This window comes from Heterodontus francisci, chromosome 25 (assembly GCF_036365525.1).
Source record: "Heterodontus francisci isolate sHetFra1 chromosome 25, sHetFra1.hap1, whole genome shotgun sequence".
NCBI lineage: Eukaryota > Metazoa > Chordata > Chondrichthyes > Heterodontiformes > Heterodontidae > Heterodontus > Heterodontus francisci.
In genome coordinates this window covers 58,838,907-58,856,618 of record NC_090395.1, presented here as the reverse complement: position 1 = coordinate 58,856,618, position 17,712 = coordinate 58,838,907, and the positions used below count along the sequence as shown (strand labels likewise).

The window sequence follows — 17,712 nt, the reverse complement described above, 5'->3', positions numbered from 1 at the left end:
AAGACTCATGACCCACTGAGAAAAAAGGTTTCTCCTCATCTCTGTCTTAATTGGGCTACCCCTTATTTTTAAACAGTGACCCCTAGTTCTAGATTCTCCTGCAAGGGGAAACATCCTTTCCACGTCCACCCTGTCAAGAGCCCTCAGGATCTTATGTGATTCAATCAAGTTGCCTCTTACTCTTCTAAACTCCAGTGGATACAAGCCCAGCCTGTCCAACCTTTCCTCATAAGACAACCCGCCCATTCCAGGTATCAGTCTAGTAAACCTTTTCTGAACTGCTTCCAACACATTTACATCCTTCCTTAAATAAGGAGAACAATACTGTACACAGTACTCCAGATGTGGTCTCACCAATGTCCTGTATAACTGAAGCATAACCTCCCTATTTTTGTATTCAATTCCCCTCACAATAACCGATAACATTCTATTAGCTTTCCTAATTACCTGCGGGACCTGCATACTAACCTTTTGCAATTCATGCACTAGGACACCCAGATCCCTCTGCACCTCAGAGATCTGCAATCTCTCACCATTTAGATAATATGCTTCTTTTTATTCTTCCTGCCAAAATGTACAATTGCACATTTTTCAACATTATACTCCATTTGCTAGATCTTTGCCCACTCACTTAACCTATCTATATCCCTTTGTAGCCTCCTTACGTCCTCTTCACAACTTACTTTCCTACCTATCTTTGTGTAATCAGCAAATATGGCAACCATACCTTCTGTCCTTTCATCATATTTATATAAATTGTAAAACATTGAGGCCCCAGCGCAGATCACTCGTTACATCTTGCCAACCAGAAAATGAGCCATTAATGCTTACTCTCTGTTTCCAGTTAGCTAGACAATCTTCTATCCATGCCAATATGTTAACCCCAACACCATGAGCTTATATTTTCTGCAATAACCTTTGATGTGGCACCTTACCAAATGCCTTCTGGAAAGCTAAGTACAGTACATGCACCGGTTCCCCTTTAACCACAGCACATGTTATTTCTTCAAAGAACTCCAATAAATTGGTTAAACATGATTTCCCTTTCACAAAACCGTGTTGACTCTGCCTGATTACCTTGAATTTTTTAAGTGCTCTGCGATAACATCTTTAATAATAGCTTCTAATATTTTCCCAAAGACAGATGTTAAGCTAAAGGGCATATGTTATGAGAAAGTGAGTTATGTGCAATGTTCTTCGTTATGATCAGGAGGTTGTGATTTACAGGCTTCCTCATGGTGCAGGCTTCCATTGACTGCACGCACATTGTTTTGTAGGTGATGCATATCAACTCTGCCATGTACGGGAAACAAAACGGATTCCACTCCCTCAATGTCCAGCGACGCGTGCCTGGTATCCTGACAGCAGTCATGATGCCGTCATTCTGCGGCAGTCCATTGTGCCAGCTGTATTTCAGCTACCAGGGAAAACTGAAGGGTGACTATTGGGCAACAATCGCCTGTCAACATGGCTCATGACTTCATTTAGCAAGCCCAGTGCACGTGCACAGCATACAATGACAGCAATGCTGCCACAGCAAATGTGATAAAGCAGACCATTGACATGCTGAAGCTTTGATTCCAATGCTTGGATTACTCTGGAAGAGCCCTGCAGTATTCTGCTGAATGGGTCTCACGATTTGTGATGGTATGCTGCATACTGCACAAGCTTGCCATCACTTGGGTACAGCCTTGCCAGCATCTCTCAGGCAAGAAGCTGATGAGTAGGAGGTGAAGAGGAGGATGGGGAGAGTTAGGAGGAAATGGAAGGGAGGCTGCAATCTAGGTAGCACCTTTCTGCCTGGTCTAGACATGAAGAACAAATTCAAGTGCGATACCAGTAACCACAACCCCAATTTCCCATTCACCAACAGACCCACACTCCTCACCTTCCCCCGTCTCTCATCATCACATCGTTCTCTTGGACACAATGCGAAAATAAAATGCAACACAAAATACACATTCCAAATCAAATTTATAAATGAAACCATGCCACATTGCATGCAAAATGAAACTAATCACCCATGTGCACTGCTCAGTGCCTGTCTTGTGGGTGTCTTTGCTTGTCCTATTTCTCCTATGCAGTGCTACCCAGTCACTGCAGTATGGCTGTTGGCTTTCAGTGCGGGTGACTGCAGATGGCCTTGCAGGACCTCCTCAAGCAGCTCTGGGCCTAGGAGGCCTGGCTTCAAACTGCAGCCTCTCGGCATTGGGGGGGAGCAGTCTGGGATGGCTGGTTGACAGGCAACAGCAAGGGCAGGGGTGGTACCACGAATCCTGTCATCCCGAAAGACGACAACAGGTTTGCGTTTCAAGGAACCACTGCCCTCCCTTGGGTCGGCACCTCAGCAATCCTAGTAATCTGTTGGTGGACAGATTGCTGGACCTCTAGGACATCTTGCACACCCCTTTGAGCACTGGCATCCGTAGCCACAATGGCAGTAGACTGAGCTGGCAGGACAGCGCTCAACCTGTTGATGGAAGTAGCTTGTGCTGCAATGGAATGGGAGAAATCAGCCATCAGACCCTGCCTTATGCTTGGCTTCACAAGTATGTTGTTGGAGTTGGTCATGCTGGAAAGGATGGGCTTCAAGCTCTAAGCATAGCCTTGCACCAAGTTGGTGCCAGATTCCTCCATTCTCCTTGACACTGACCGCAGGCTTTCTGGCTGGCTTCCCAATGCATCAAGTATTTCAGTGTGAACACTCATCAGCCTTCTTCTGTAGCCTGGTCCATCCAAGTCCTCATCTGAGTCTTTTGCAGCAGAAATCATGTGTGAGCTCACCCTCTGGCGAGTTGGCATTTGTGCTATCATTGACCCTGGCTGCAACGGACTTGTGCTCAGTGTCTCCCCACTTACAGATCCCACCTCTATGCTATCCTGTAAGATAGGTGCAGTGAGCTGGTGACTGCGAGTGTGAAATCAAGTGACAGCACTTCGCCACTACTCTCTTCTTGCTGTTCCTCCACTGCCTGGCCAGGTAGCAGTCTTGGCTATCTGAAAGGAGAAAGCCACACAGGTAAGGTTGTGCGGGGAGGGTAGCTGGGGAGGGGTTAAGTAACAAGTGCATGCTTACATCATCTGCAACTTGTAAATCAGAAGAGAGTATGGGGTAAGGGGGAAGTGAGAAAGAGGTTTAGGTATGAAGTTATCTTCAATGGATTCATCCCTGCTGCTGGTTACAGCCTCAGCAATAGCCATTCCAATGATGGCCAACACCGTCTCCTCCTTGGGGTTTAGGACAAGCAGACAAGCCTCTCCCTCTCTGGTTAGGTCCTGCTGCTTCTGGTTGTGTGCCACCGCCTCCTGCAAAAGAGAGGGAAGTGTGTCAGTGAGTGTCGTGCAATCAGTTTGGATGATGTGGCCATCATAGTTGAATAGCTGGAAGTGTATGCAAGCTGTGAGATGTGGGTGTGAGGCTTGAAACAGTCTAAGTGAGTGAGAGTGAGGTGAAGCATATCATATAAGCCCTGTCAAGTCCCCTCAGGATCTTCTATGTTTCAATAAGATCACCTCTCATTCTTCTAAACTCTAATGGGTATTAGTCCAACCTGCTCAACCTTTCCTCATAAGATAACCCCTGATCTGTTAATTAATTGAATGCCAAAAGTTTACATTTTCTGGAGGATGCCCCAGAAAATTAAAGCCCATGTCCCAATGCCCTTTCAGTGTAATTATTTACTTTCACAGGTCATAGGCTTATATTCAGGGTTCCTTTGAGCTGTCAGTGTGTTTAGAGCTGTGTCACATTTTCGAGGTGGGAATATTTATGCATAGCATTCAAGTGGATTTTCCGCTGAATAACATTCTCAACCCAAGAGTACATATACTGGAGTTTATATACTTGCGATTCTGTTTCACTTAAGAAATTTGGAACTAACTTTAACATGAAATAAATAGCTGAATTTTAGATACAAAAGACATTTTTCCAGATTTATTTGCTGCACGGATTCATTTTCTCTGCAGCTTTTCTCACCAAAGTACAGTTGGGTATGAATGAAAACCATTAAAAATATTGAAGGTTTTGGCATTATTTGCAGCAAGTTGGAGGAAATATTATTTGATGAGGTTGGAGCATAACACCAGGCAAACATGGAATATTCTGCTTCCAAAATAGAACGATATTCCTTCAAGAACACAAAGTCCAATTCCTTTGAACAGACATGTTTCAAGGTCAAATAAATAGTAGTTCTTCATAGGTGCATCCCTATGTCAATAATTTTTTTTTGTAGACGGTAGCTGGTTACTTATCCATGGCATTCCCCCAAGGTCTACAAAAACAATTTTGTTTTTTTTAAGTCTGGTTTACATCTGTAACAAAACGTGATGTTGGAAATTTGGGCCTAGAAATTCGATGGTACCACACCCAATTTATAGGCGTTAAAACAGGCTCCTAAGCACATAATTATGGTGAGCAACGCATGTGCACTTATTCCTTGCTGAAAATGTGCCACCGTCATACTGGTAAAGATTCTTGCATAGGCATCCAGGTTCTTGCCTAAAACAGGCATTAAGCCCTTTGCATATGCAAATAGGGGACATAACACTTGGTCAGTGTCTATTTACAAAATGTATTTCTGACTAACTGCAGTCTGCTGCCGTCAGTATTCCAGACATTTGATAGCCAATCAGGGGTCCTTAAAGTGCTCCTCCCAAATTCATAGGCCTCTGCCGGCCTTCACTTGCTCTCTTCCTGATGCCTCCCCCACAGCCGCATCCCTCACTCTACATGCGACCTTGGCCAGCATCTGAGTAGGCCAATCTCGGGGCCTCTGGGATGAGCTGCTTCTGGGTCCACAACTGGCACCTGCAGCTCACCATAAATAAACAAATGAGGCCGTCAGACCAATTTCCTATGGTCTTGCCACTGGCCTCATTAAATATGTATAGTTTGTGTAGCAGTGGGATTGTGCCCTGATTTCGAGTCATGGAACATGAGGTGTAATCTCTAAAGTGTTTAAGACACGAAACTTTAATATATATTATTATTAGAAAGATTTTACAAAGCCTACATTTATGCAAGTATCATATTTGCCTTTTGTTCACCTCCCTTGACATGATTAGCCTTCATGCTAATTCCACAACTCTGTGGCTGGGATTTTATTCTGGCGATGGTGGTCTTGACATCCGGAAAAAGTGGCCCTGAGATCCCGCATCACCTCATCTCTAGAAGGCCCACCAAATCTAGTGCCAATCAGGCACTTAAGTGGCCAGTGGTGGGCCTTCCAAAGGATCAAGGACCCCATCACCAGAAGTCCTGCCCTTGGAGAGCTGCCAGCCAATCAGAGGCCGGCAGCTGCAGCGCCACCGTGGAGGTGGTAGCTGCTGCTGGAGGAGCACCTACTGGAGGCTGAGGAGTGTTGCTGGACCCAGGCCACAGGTAGGTCAGGACAGGAGGGGTCGTGTGGGGTGGAGGTCATGGGCGAGGGGGTGTAGGGGGGTTGGTAGCAAGGGCAGGGGGGCAGCTCTCAGCAGGCACCCCTTTCCCAATGCCGGGTCCCTTGTTCAGGCACTAAGTGCCTTTTAACGAGGATGACCCCCCCACACCTCCCACCAGAGCTGGGAAGCAGCCCGCATGGTTTCTCGTGTCATGCTTCCCATGTGGTGACAGGGCTGCCTGCTGCACGGCTAAATACAGAAAGAGGCTCTTAATTGGAGTTAATTGTCCAGTTAAGGGTCTCAATTGGTGGCGGGCTGGGAAGGCCTGTAAACGGCCTTCCTGCCCCAGACTAAATTTTGGCAGAGGCGGGATGTGGCAGGAATCTCCCACCACCACCATCCCACCTGATTTTATGCTCACCCCGCCTCCAAACCCAACATGGAGAGAGCATAAATTTCCCCCCAGTGTGTCACTGTTAAATTTTCCCATTTAGGTGAAATTTTCTATTTACTGAGTTCTGACTGAATCGTCCTATCTTCATCTTCAACCTAGGCATAACTTGACACAATATTTACCCATGATTTAATATTCCCCCATGTAACTTGGAAATATATGACCCAAATGTGCCTGTCAAGTTCATTTTTTTTTCAATAAACAGAAACCTTGCTCTTTCTCACCAAGCTAGGAATTTTGTCAGGACCAGGAAGTTTTCAAATTTCCAAGGCCCAATAGTCATTGATTTTATTTGGCGGTCAAATGGGGAAGAGTTCTATCATAGGAGATGAAAATTAGGTATGGCAGAGTTATGGCTCTTCTAAAATACAAAATAAATGCCAGTGGAAGTGGTGCTGACAAAAGATGCATTTTCCTCATAATCCTGTCATTTGAATACATCTATCAGCATCCAGGAAAACCTGCTCTGCTAGAAATTCTGCTGCTGAAGCCAAAATTGCACATGACTTAACTGAAGCCTGCAAAACAGAGGGGTAAATTACCTGCAGGACTTGTTAAACCAGGAGGTGGTTGTGTTCACAGGTTTTGACTTTGACCTGAATTTTAAGCGGCCAGTAGGCGTGGAATCGGAGGCATGCGGGGCAGAAAAATCGGAGTGGGGGAGGTGCTCCCTGGAACCCCGTCATGACACGGTTCTGGATTTTGTCAGCAGCAAGAAAGGTCCAAAGTAGGGTTGCCACTATGATGCAGTGGGACTGCGATTAACCTTGCTGATCAGGTAGTTATCATGCATTTGCATGGACCTAACCCTGATTTTATGGGTGGTTTGGAATTTAGCAAACGTGCACGGGAATCACAGGCCTTCAGATCCCCGAACATTTAAAGGTGATGGTACCGAGGCAAGGCCTCAGTGTCACCACAGGAAGGCATCTATGGTGACCGTCGGATGACTCTTGGAAGGGAAAGATGGGGGAGTGGAGGCCATTGTTGGCCTGCAGCATAACTTTCTTTGATAGGGTGGGCGCTGTCTCGGGTGGTGGGCTGTCTGCAAGCGTGGGCGCTGAGGGGCATCAGCGTATATTCACAGGGGAATAGCAAGGGAAAGGTCCCAAGGGAAGGTCATCTCCCAGGAAACTGCATGGGAGGGGGAGAGACCACCTTGCATGGGACTCATACATCCAGTATTTGTGCTGAAGCAATGGCTCAGAGGGAGCTAGGATGAGGCACCAGCAGGGCATGACAATGGCATAGAGAAGCAACAGTAGCTGGCCATGCCAAGAAGAGCCTATCCACAGCTGAAAGTTACCTGACCCACCTCAACTACCTGCAAATGTCCAAGTAGCAGCATCAGTGAAGATTATGGCACACCAGGGAGGTCACCACCAACTTAAGCGCCATGCTGCAGGATGAGCTGCAAGCCATGGGCCTCAGTGGACACCAAAATCCCATGGCCCTGAAGATCACCATGGCACTCAACTTGTAACACAGGAGTTTGTGCAGGAACGCACACCGAAATAAACATCAACTGCTGCTGGAGGACCATCAATTCGGTGAAAGATGCTCTTTGGTCTGCCCGAAACTTGCTGGTCTTTCAGCGCAAAGAGTTGTCCACGACTGAGTGTTGCAGACTGGCACATTCCAAAGTCCAGGACTACGTGCTGAGGGACGCACTAAAGCTTGGGGCAACCGCAGCAAAGGCTCAATGGGGAATGACCACTATGCAAGGTCCCCACGCCAAAGTGAACTGAGGGGCTAGATCCATGGGAAACCCCTCGGGCTGTATCCAGAAAATATGGGTTTGTTGCAAAATGTAAATGACATGTAAAATGAAATGGAAGTGTTATGAGGCAACTCACTCCTGTATTGAAGGAAACTGATCTTCTTTGCACTTTTTGTATTGTCAACTTGGTGCTGTTTTAAACTGTTTTGTAATGTATCTTTTACAGATTTTTATGAATAAAGTATATTTTGGGGAAAAAAAACTTGTACATGACAAGCTCTTTCCAGGGATCCACTGGGAACATGTGTGGAGACTGTCATACAGCAGCTTTTGGGACCTTCTCCTTGATACATCGAGGAGGTGACCAATTTCCTATTCAAGAGGGCCAGCGACTATGTGTGCTACTGAACTGACCCTGACAGTCAGGCCGAGAGGGCCATCTGCTTTAGAGCCATCGCTGGATTCTCCCAGGTGCAAGGCGTCATCAATTGCATGTATGTGGCCAGCAAGGCTCCCAATGACCAGCTAGCGGCCTTCATCAACAGTAAGGGCTTCCATTCTATTGTCATGAAGACCCCACCTGCTACGAATGAGGCATATTAATTTCATCATATGAATATTAATTTTTAACTTGCTGGACTGAAGAGATGAATTGTTTAAAGAGATCAGCAGTGGCTGAAAAACTTGCATACTAAGAGACAATTGCCCATAGAGGCAATAGAACTGCTAGCTGATCAAATTAACCCAACTGGATTTTGATCACCAGACATTGAATGTGTAAGAAAGCCAGCATTCCAGGGTGTCTGCTAAGATGGAGAATCCACAAATGCAGGAGTTTGTTAAAAAAAAAACCAACTAGTCACATGACTAACCTGCTGGCCCAGCTTTGGTTTTGAACTGCTCACAGACCAGTTTGGGTCAGATTACAACTGAACTTGGAAGAAAAGAGCCTCTCTCCTGGCTAGCTCACTCTCTCTCTCTCTCTCACAAATCTATGGATCCACTGAAATCACTTAAACCAGAAGAGAGAAAAGACTCCTACATCAAAACAAGTTTTAAAGTGTGCACTGTGCCCCAACGAAACGGCAAGACGTACCGGCGATCAAAGACTCTGCATCGAACTCAAAGGACCATAAATCAATCCCAGCAATTGCCTTGAACATTTCCCCTTTATTCTATCTACTTTTCTGTCTCTATCTGCATGTGTGTTTATTGCGTATGCATGCTGGCGTGGTCGCATTGCATATTCGTAGTCGTTAACCAGATTAGAGTTTAAGGTTAATAAACTTCCACCTTTCTTTCTCTGGCAGGTGTGTGGTGTTCTCACCAGTTTGTGATCCTACATCTAAGCCCGAGCGTGTACCCACCAATATGAGAGTTTCTGCACTGGTGGAGGGTGTGGGGGAAAAACGTGATGGTGGACCCTCTGAGTATTTCTCCTCCTCAGAGGTCAACACCAGGCCCCCAGTCCCAGTGGATGAACGCCACTCTGCACTGTCATGACCTGCATGAGAGAACACAAGCATTTAGGCATCAGGGTATTCAGATCTCCTCATGTCGACCATGTGTGATGTGGATCTCCAGAAGTGTAGTGACGGACACATGAGCACAATGCCTCCTCACTCTCTTGGGTTGAGACTCCAGTCTCCCCATAAGCAATTGATTGGCTGTCCTGGGATCCAGCCAGTTCCAAGGTCCCCTCCTCTATTGGCAAAAGAGTTCTGAGGCTCAGGATCCCACCTCCAGTCCTTGACATCTCCCTGCTGCTGTGGGCTCTTTTCTCCTGCAAGCAGAAAGAGGGACACTGTTAGTCTTCCCACGATGACCAGCAGGACACTTATGCTGGTGGCAGCCCTCGTCCCCTGATTAGGGGGTCTCAAATGCCTCCTCCTCACCTCTGCTTCTAAGGACGTTTTGAGGGTAAATTAAGACACAGTTGGCTATGCCCGAGCTGCAGCCATGCATCTGACAGGATATGCAACTGCCTCAACCCCTTTCCACTACCTGGTTGGTCACTCCCTCCCCATGTAGCCCACCCTCCCACATTCCAGCCCCAAAGTGGAGATCAGGATGGAGGAGAGAAGGAGGTCATTAACCCTTTTGTGGCACTGCACCCAGTCTCAGTGGGCGACCCCACGGCTGCTGATCTCCTCTGCAATCTCCATCCAGGCTTGCTTCTCAGGTGAGTGGATCGCCTCTTGTCATCCCTTGTGAAGAGGACCTCCTGCCTCTCCCTTGCAGCTAGGAGAAGAATCTGCGGGCGAGGTATCACCAAGATATGGGGCCACCCGGTGCCTTCGCTCAGACATATTTGCAGCTGCCTTCCAGTCAGCTTCCTGCATCCTCACTCCTGGTGGACTGCTGCAGGGGTCTTCAGCACTGCTCCTGAAGCAAGGGTTAAAACCAAGGCAATACTACATGTAGGGCTGACACCACATTAAATATGGCGCCAGCACCTGCCTTTGTGTCAGCTGACACCACCATTTGCACCTTGTTGCCCACCCCCATCCTGCGATAGGACGGGCTGCACACCTCATGCCTGCTAATTGGCCGGTTGGCGCATGAACGCGTTGGCTGGCTGCATACATGATGTGCAGCGACGGCATCTGCTTCCGGTGCCACCGTCAGGATCCGCGCTGGGCTGACTAAATTGAACCTTTCGTCTGAAATATCAGGAGGAAACTGATTAGAACATACGTGTTTCTTTGGGGTTTCCTCCAACCTTCTGCTTGCATTTATGGCAGGAAACTGGGACATCCCCAGTGGAACATTCTACTCCAGAAAACTAAAACAGGTGATAAAAATGATTCTATGTACACTGTGTGATGCAGTTACAATGCACGTCTACACTGAGAAGAAAGAAGTAATATTCCTTGCTGATGTCAAGGACACTGGACCCCCCTAAGTGCTCTGTGAACTCTTGTGATAACCTTTCAAAGTCGTTGATCATTTATTAACTGAACACTTCAACATCGAAAAAAACACTGACTATATAAACAGTGAAATATCAATTCGAGTGAGGTAGAATTGTCTTGTACAATACTGCATGTTGTTTTTCCTGTGATGATAAATTTGAGCAGGCATTTTGGAAGTAACATGACAATCATTTTGAACTATGGGATAATATCATTGCTTCTCTTTGGCTGTCAGGCAAATGATGGTAAGTATCAACTATTTTAATGATAATTTTTGGAGGAATCTGTTTCCCATGTTATAACACATATTTTCCCTGGCTCCCTCTGTTCCGCCCATATGTGGTGAGTCAGTCCCTGGCTGAGAACAGATTGGTCATCTGATTCGTTCTCTGCCATTTTGACTCTTGTACTCACTGCCTGTTAACCACTGGCTATTAACCACTCTCAGCTGTCATTCTTTATCATGAACTGTGCGCCTACCACCGAGTCATAGTTGAAATTAAGGAACAGAGTAACAGTTTTGTTACTTACATTTTTGTCTAAATATGTTGATGATATCAAATTTAGCTTGCAATTTTTGCTGGCTTTACGTGATACTGCAACAATAGTATTTGGAATGGTTTCCGTTAGGGTAATTAAGCATTTTGGATGGATCAATAACAATTTTAACCCTTCCCAGCTGGTGGAAACTGGGTGGATGTGCAGTTGAAATGCTTCAGGTTATTTACCCGTCCTGGAGCTGCCCAAATGCCGCTGCTTGTGATTTTGACTCAGTCTTCTGGATGGGCAGCTGAGCAGCCCATACAAAGCATACAGTGTCCTTGCTGACATATGCAGATTGGGGTCAAATGAAGTCATCGGCTTCCGACTGTTAATTGAATCCTGGCCTGTGTGGGAAAACTGCTGTGTCTTTCCCGCCAGGTAAAGTCGAGCGAGAATTGGATCCTCGACCAGACGAGACCATTTAAGATGAGTTCTTTTACTTTCCTTATGAGACCATGAGGAGCAGGAGTGCTCCTACGGGTCCTGGAAAGTTGAGGCCTCCCCTGCCCCTGCCTTTCTCCCTTTTCCTTCCCATGAGATCCTCCCGGAATCCCCCTCGCTACGCCTGTGTGCATGCAATGGGCAAGCATGCACGACTTATTTCTCCCCAGAGACAGATGGGAAATGAACTGGCAGCATGTTAGTGAGCCCCAAGGGTTAAAATTGCCTGGGCCTGTTTCCTGCTGCAACAGGTGAGTTTCTAACTTGCCCAGGCACCCACCCATTAGAAACCCACCCGGAGTTAAAATGGGGACCTGAATATGTAAATACTGGTATCAGGCCAACACCCATCCTGACTACAGCACAGTCTGCAGGAACCAAGCATTTTGTGTTAAAATGCGTAATGTGTTAAATGAAAATGTCATATCATACAGATAAAATTAACATACAACATAAAATTAGATAAAAGCCCACAGGCCAAACTTCTGGAGCTTTGTAACAAAGTTTGTGTTGTAACTGAGCAGATAATAGCTAGCGTGGGTATATTTGACTGGATTGTGAGGAAGGTGGTTACTTGTTTCTTTTGTTGATTTTAAACTGTCTCTATAGCTAACCTAAGCTGAGTAAATAAATAACTACTGGTTTAGTCATTTTATTTAACCTTATGAGGCCATAGTACTTTAGCACCAAAATAATTTTTGAAATGAATTTTAGACAGTTCTTCCCTCGATATTTTCAGAGATTCCCTATCACAGCCCTATATCCTGTGAGATTTTAAACCACAGTCTTAGCATATCCAGTGAAATTCCAGCCAAGAGTCCTGACTTTTGTCATTCTTTAAAGAAATAAAGAACTTGTCTTTACATAGCACCTTTCACAACTTCAGGATATCACAAAACGCTTTACAGCCGACAGTGACACAATATACATTAAATGCTTACAGCACACGATTTATAATAATATGGATGCATTATTAAGTATTTTTACAGAAATCAGCTGCTGCACGATTCCTGTCTCGGTTTCGTAGAGCTAACCATTTTACAGAGGAAATTAGACAAGGGAATTTGGAAAGAGAGTGTATAGAAGAAATCTGTTCCAAAGAAGAGGTCCGAGAGATTTTTGAAAATGACGCGAGAACAGTAAGGACTAAGTCTTAACGTTCATTTTAGCCTTTTTGTCCTTTTCTCTTTGTCATTTTCTCATTTTCATTCTTTCCCTGATCACATAACTGGGAAGATCTCAGGTGCTCAGGATAATGAGGCGGCTGGAAAATGAAAGTTGCTGTTTACAAGGTGTGGCTGTCTCCTCTTACCTTAGCTAGCTTGGTAAGGTCACTGAACTACTTATGGCACTGAACTGCCATATGGAAATTGTTAGAGATGGCATTGACTGACAAGGGAGTCTTTTTTCTTTGCTGTGCTTGGACCATTGCTTTAGTTGGCTTCCTCTCCTCAGTTCCAGATGGCTGATCCCTCCTTTACTTATTTTGGGCAATAAAATTTCTACATCAAAGTATGAAAATTTGGTAGTTCTGTGCACTGTTGCAGTGCTCTCAGATCTACTTCTTTGGATCTCAGTTAATTATGTTGTTACTCACCATTTTTAAAATTGCTTTCTCCTTTAATCTGCTGAAGAGTTTCCTGGGGCAAGCTCCCAATGATAGTATTGGGAACCTGCCCTACACATGATAATAATCCACGAAAACTGGCTGGGGTCAGGGTAAGACTGCACAGGCTAGAAGTGCTGTGTGCATGTGCTTCTGATTGGAAAATTCTGGCCTGAATTCCGACCAGAGAAATAACTGATATGGGATTGAACTGAAACTTTATACAAGGAACCCAGTATTTTCAGAGAAAGAGTTAATTTTAAAGATGTCAACTTCAGTAAGGCATGGAAAATGAATGTGATTATTTGACTAGTTGCTGTTTGGATTGTGCAGACTGGGCTCTCATCTGATTAATGGCGACTTCAGCAATGTACCTGAGGATATCTAGCATTTTCAGCACATGCAGACATTGTACTTCGTCACAGATGCAAAACAATCTTAAAAAGTGCTGGGTAATTCTGAGCTGTAGACCATGCAACAATTAAAACCTAGTTGGCCTGTGCCTGGGTTTAATTAGGATCAATTGATTTGTGGCGTCAAAAGTACACAGCTATTAATGTGCTTTTTTTCCCTCTTCAAGGAATTATTCTGGGATTTCTACACAGGTATGCCTTCTCTAATTTATCACACTACCAAAGTACCTAGAATCTTTCATTAAAAGAACGAAAGCAGGTTCCAACATCAAAAAGCTACTTTCCTGACTATGCAATTATTTCAAAATAAATAATTGATGTAAATTAAAAATGGATAAAAGATCACATCATTCCTGAAAGAAAAATGAGAAACTTGCATTTATATAGTGCTTATCACAACTTTAGATGTCCAAAATGCCCAACAGTTGGTGAAGTTCTTTTGATGTGTTGTTTGCTCATGGCAATGTGGTAATGACCAGATAATCTGTTTCAGTGATGTTAATTGAGGGCTAAATATTGGCCAGGACACCAGGGAGAATTCCTCTGTCCTTCGAAATAGTGACATGAGATATTTTACGTTCACCTTAGAGAAGAGATGAGGTCTCAGTTTAATGTCTCAGCTGAAAGCTGCATCTCTGACAGTGCAGCAGTCCCTCACTTCTGCACTGGTGCTCAGGTCTCTGGAGTGAGTGATGCAGAAAATCCTCTTTGCTGGATTCTAATCATCTACTAGGTATTATTTGGCCTACCAAACCAAGACTGTACTTCTACTGAGAGGGAGTCAAGGCTCCATCCAGCAATACTCTGAGGAACATCTGGCTGGAATGCTTAGTTAGTTCTCGCCCCTAACAACAAAGATACCTAAAACTGGCAAAAAACTGCGATTTGACATTTCCCAAGTGACCTACAGAGCACTACATTAATTTATGGGAGAAGTGGTTTAATTGATGTGTGTAACTTAAATACTTGACAAAATAAATAACTTTTAGTCCTTTTAATTGTAAAATGAAGTAGCAGAATGTACAAGAGAACAGGTGATCAAAGGTTAAGAAACACTAGACTATCAACGACAGTGCCAAGATCAGTTGCAAGACAAATGCGCAACCCATTTAAATCAATTCCTCTACCTAGCACTTTAGTGGAGGAGTTATATCTGCTGGTATTGGCAGCAGTAATTTCCAGGCTTTTAAAATAGCTGTGTGTAGGGAAATCTATCCAAATAAAGTGTCAGAATAATGTGTGTTAAATGTAGAAACCGCCATGCTGCACTTGATGTCAGAGAGATATAAAAACTCCAATTTCATTTTCCTTTCTCAGGAGGGACTAGGTGTGTTTCATCTCCTTGTAAAAATAATGCCACTTGTGTGGATGACTATGGTAAAACTGCCTGCAAATGTCTTGGAGGATTTGATGGAACATTCTGTGAAACAGGTCAGAGGATTTTCATTACAAAATTTAATTCTATCGAGAGAAATATCTACAGTGCAGTTACTTTCAATAGGATGTGTTTTGTCTTGGAATTCCCATTGACCTGTTCCCCACCCCACTGCCAGACACAGAGTGCACCAGTGGTGTACTGCACCTGTGAGGGGGAGAGTGCCCTCAATTTTCCTGTCCTGAGCTATTTGCGTGGCTCAAGATAAATCCTCATGTAGACCTGTCCCCTAATGGGGTCTTTCACTGGAATCAGGGCAGATGGGTGAGGTGGGGAGCAGAAGTCACAACAGGAGGGTAGCGATACAGCTTGCGGTCACTGGCACTAGCGCCCTCTGGCTGCTGTTGGAGAGCAGCAACCAAAAGGGCTGGAGGATATAAGATCATCGTGGGAGAAGGGGAGAGAAGATTTGTAAAATGAATGGCTGAACTTGGCTCTTGAATCGTTAAGCTATCCCCCGCACCCCCAGACCCTCTGCAGATCCTTTTGTCTTTGGCGCAAGCTCTACTGCCTGGTTTCTTTGGGTGCCCCTCCATTGGAGTGCACCAAGGCCTGATGAAGAGGAAATTGAGGTGAAAAGGCCTGAAATATTCCCTTTCCCCCTGATTACAATGCCCACGCTGGGCTTGTGACTCCAGGTGCAGGTTGAGTGAATTTGTTGAAGCCCCATGAAATCCTGCTAGAACGCTGTGATAGCAGAGGCCTGATGCAATCGGCTTCACCCTTCCCCCATTTCCTCTTTGCTGTTCCTGATAACTGAGTTCACTCCAAGCACAACAAAGAGGAAAATCTCCCTTGATGACTTTCGTATATTTTCAGTACAACTTATAATATAAAAAGCACTCCAATATCATGATATAATTTTTCACCTGTTTTCGTACTGCATTTCTTCACACTCTGAGAGAAACTGCTAGATTGATAAATGAAAATGGTTGCTGCTATAAATCTGTACAAGCTTTGGGGGCTTATTAACTAGCACAGCAGTATGGGGCAGATATCTGCCAAGTGCACAGTGCGGCCATTGGTAAATAGGCCATGTGTTTGCCTGTACAAAATGGCTAATCTTGCCAGATAATGCAAGGTCATTAATTAAAAAATGAATGTCTGCTGTTTTGGGCAGGTCATTCATGATGTGTGGGACTGCTTTGGACAGAATGCAGAATGTCAGGAATCTAGCAACTAGTAAAGGGCTGCTGGCTGCTCCCTTTGCACCAGGCAGCTTTTCAATGTGAGGAGTAATAGCACTGGCCATAAAGTAAGGAACAGATGGAGTGTTGGGCAGGAGGACACAGGGCACCAGGCATGGAGCAGGGGTGCTGGGGACCCAAGGCAAGGGTACCAGGGATTGCTTTCATAATGTAGTCCTGCCTCACCTTAAGTGCCCATTCCTTATGAGCTGCTCCAGGAGCAAATGAGCCTAGCATCTGCCTTGTGTGGAAGATCCCAGCCCACTTTGTGCTTGATACTGGGGAATGCTTGGCATCTTGCACATTGTAGGCCTCTGCGCCCATAAACAGAAGAAATGGGTGGCCAATGTGCTGCAACACATCGGCCACCTGCCTTTTGATTACCTGTCCATATATTTAACCTACTAATATCACAGGACAGAAGTTTTCAGGGGTGGCATGGCTGACCAAGTCATATAAACCTGATGTCTATGGTAATTGAAAGTGGTAGTTAATACACAACAAAAATAACCATTACCAGAATATGTTGTAGTTACGTACCAATAGGAGACCATTTTTGTTTGGGAAATATTTTTGTATTTATTAAAATGACGGGTGTTAATGCTGGGCAATGGAATATTTTCCATTTCAGGGACCCAGGTTAGGTATAACATCACTAGAAGCAGAGTAAAGCTTCCTCTGTTCCATTGCAATGCCATGTCACAGCCTCACCATAAGGAGTGCACCCTGCACTGCACCTGTGTCTCATTTTTGTCCATTTCCCACAAATGTCATCCTGTGGCCTTTCTGAGCGAGGCAGATTTTGTGCTGTTGGCCTGTGTCTACTAGGAATTGGATTTAGCTCTTTCAAAGAGCCAGCATAGGCATGATGGGCCAAATGGCCTCCTATTGTGCTGTATGATTCAATGAAGCCTGCACAAAGGGTCCCGAGCAGAGACTTTATTCTGGGTTTGAATCTGGGTCTCAGCAGTTAAAGGCAAGTGTCTGCACCACTGATGTTCCACTTATGCTCAAAATGGTAAAATGTTTATTACAGAAACAGGAAATAATGTGTTTGATAATTAACACATATTCATATTATTTCAGATATCAATGAGTGTGAGCTTATGCACCCTTGCCCACCAGGAACCACGTGTGTAGATGGAATTAATAAGTTCACCTGCAATTGCCCAGCTGATGGGTGCAATGTAGAAATCTTGACAAACATGACAGAATTGCAACTAGCTTTCAACTTGAATTAAGCATACAGATTTACTTGGACTCCATGAAGATTAGACATGTGTTTCCTAATTGGCAAAGACAAACATTGCCTGTGATTACTGATCTCTTATGATTCTGGTGATTATAGGGTGATATATATAATGTTTGTGATAAGTATAGTTGGATAATACTTAAGTCAGTTGTCAGTGCAATAATTTTTAATATAATTCCAGGAATAAGAATATATATGCAACATGCTTCATATTCATAATCAGTATCAACACTTTATATCTTCCATGTTCCTGATTTAAGTAAAATAACAACTTCTGTTTAAAATGTAGCACAGTGTGATGGACCATTGTTATTCTACCATACTCAAGAAACATTGTCTACTAAATGCCGAAAATGATTACACTTTA

General features: G+C 44.6%; 1 protein-coding gene across 2 annotated transcripts; it reads left to right on the top strand.

Moving 5' to 3' along the window:
- The first annotated feature begins 10,561 nt into the window (after positions 1-10,561).
- Positions 10,562-17,702, top strand: LOC137384105 (vitamin K-dependent protein Z-like). 2 transcript variants are annotated; one of them, XM_068057711.1, is made up of 5 exons: positions 10,562-10,713; positions 12,431-12,591; positions 13,639-13,663; positions 14,789-14,902; positions 17,180-17,702. In XM_068057711.1, the coding sequence occupies exons 1-5, from the start codon at positions 10,617-10,619 to the stop codon at positions 17,332-17,334; spliced, it is 552 nt and encodes a 183-aa protein (XP_067913812.1). In that variant the 5' UTR covers positions 10,562-10,616; the 3' UTR covers positions 17,335-17,702. The 2 variants fall into 2 exon arrangements, with proteins under 2 accessions (XP_067913812.1, XP_067913813.1); XM_068057712.1 differs by lacking the exon at positions 12,431-12,591.
- Positions 17,703-17,712: the final 10 nt, after the last annotated feature.

Coding starts and splice junctions, on each gene's coding strand:
- LOC137384105 (XM_068057711.1), top strand. CDS start 10,617: ATGATAAATTTGAGCAGGCATTTTGGAAGTAACATGACAATCATTTTG. Junction 12,592..13,638: donor TTGAAAATGACGCGAGAACA/GTAAGGACTAAG, acceptor TCCCTCTTCAAG/GAATTATTCTGGGATTTCTA. Junction 14,903..17,179: donor TGGAACATTCTGTGAAACAG/GTCAGAGGATTT, acceptor ATATTATTTCAG/ATATCAATGAGTGTGAGCTT.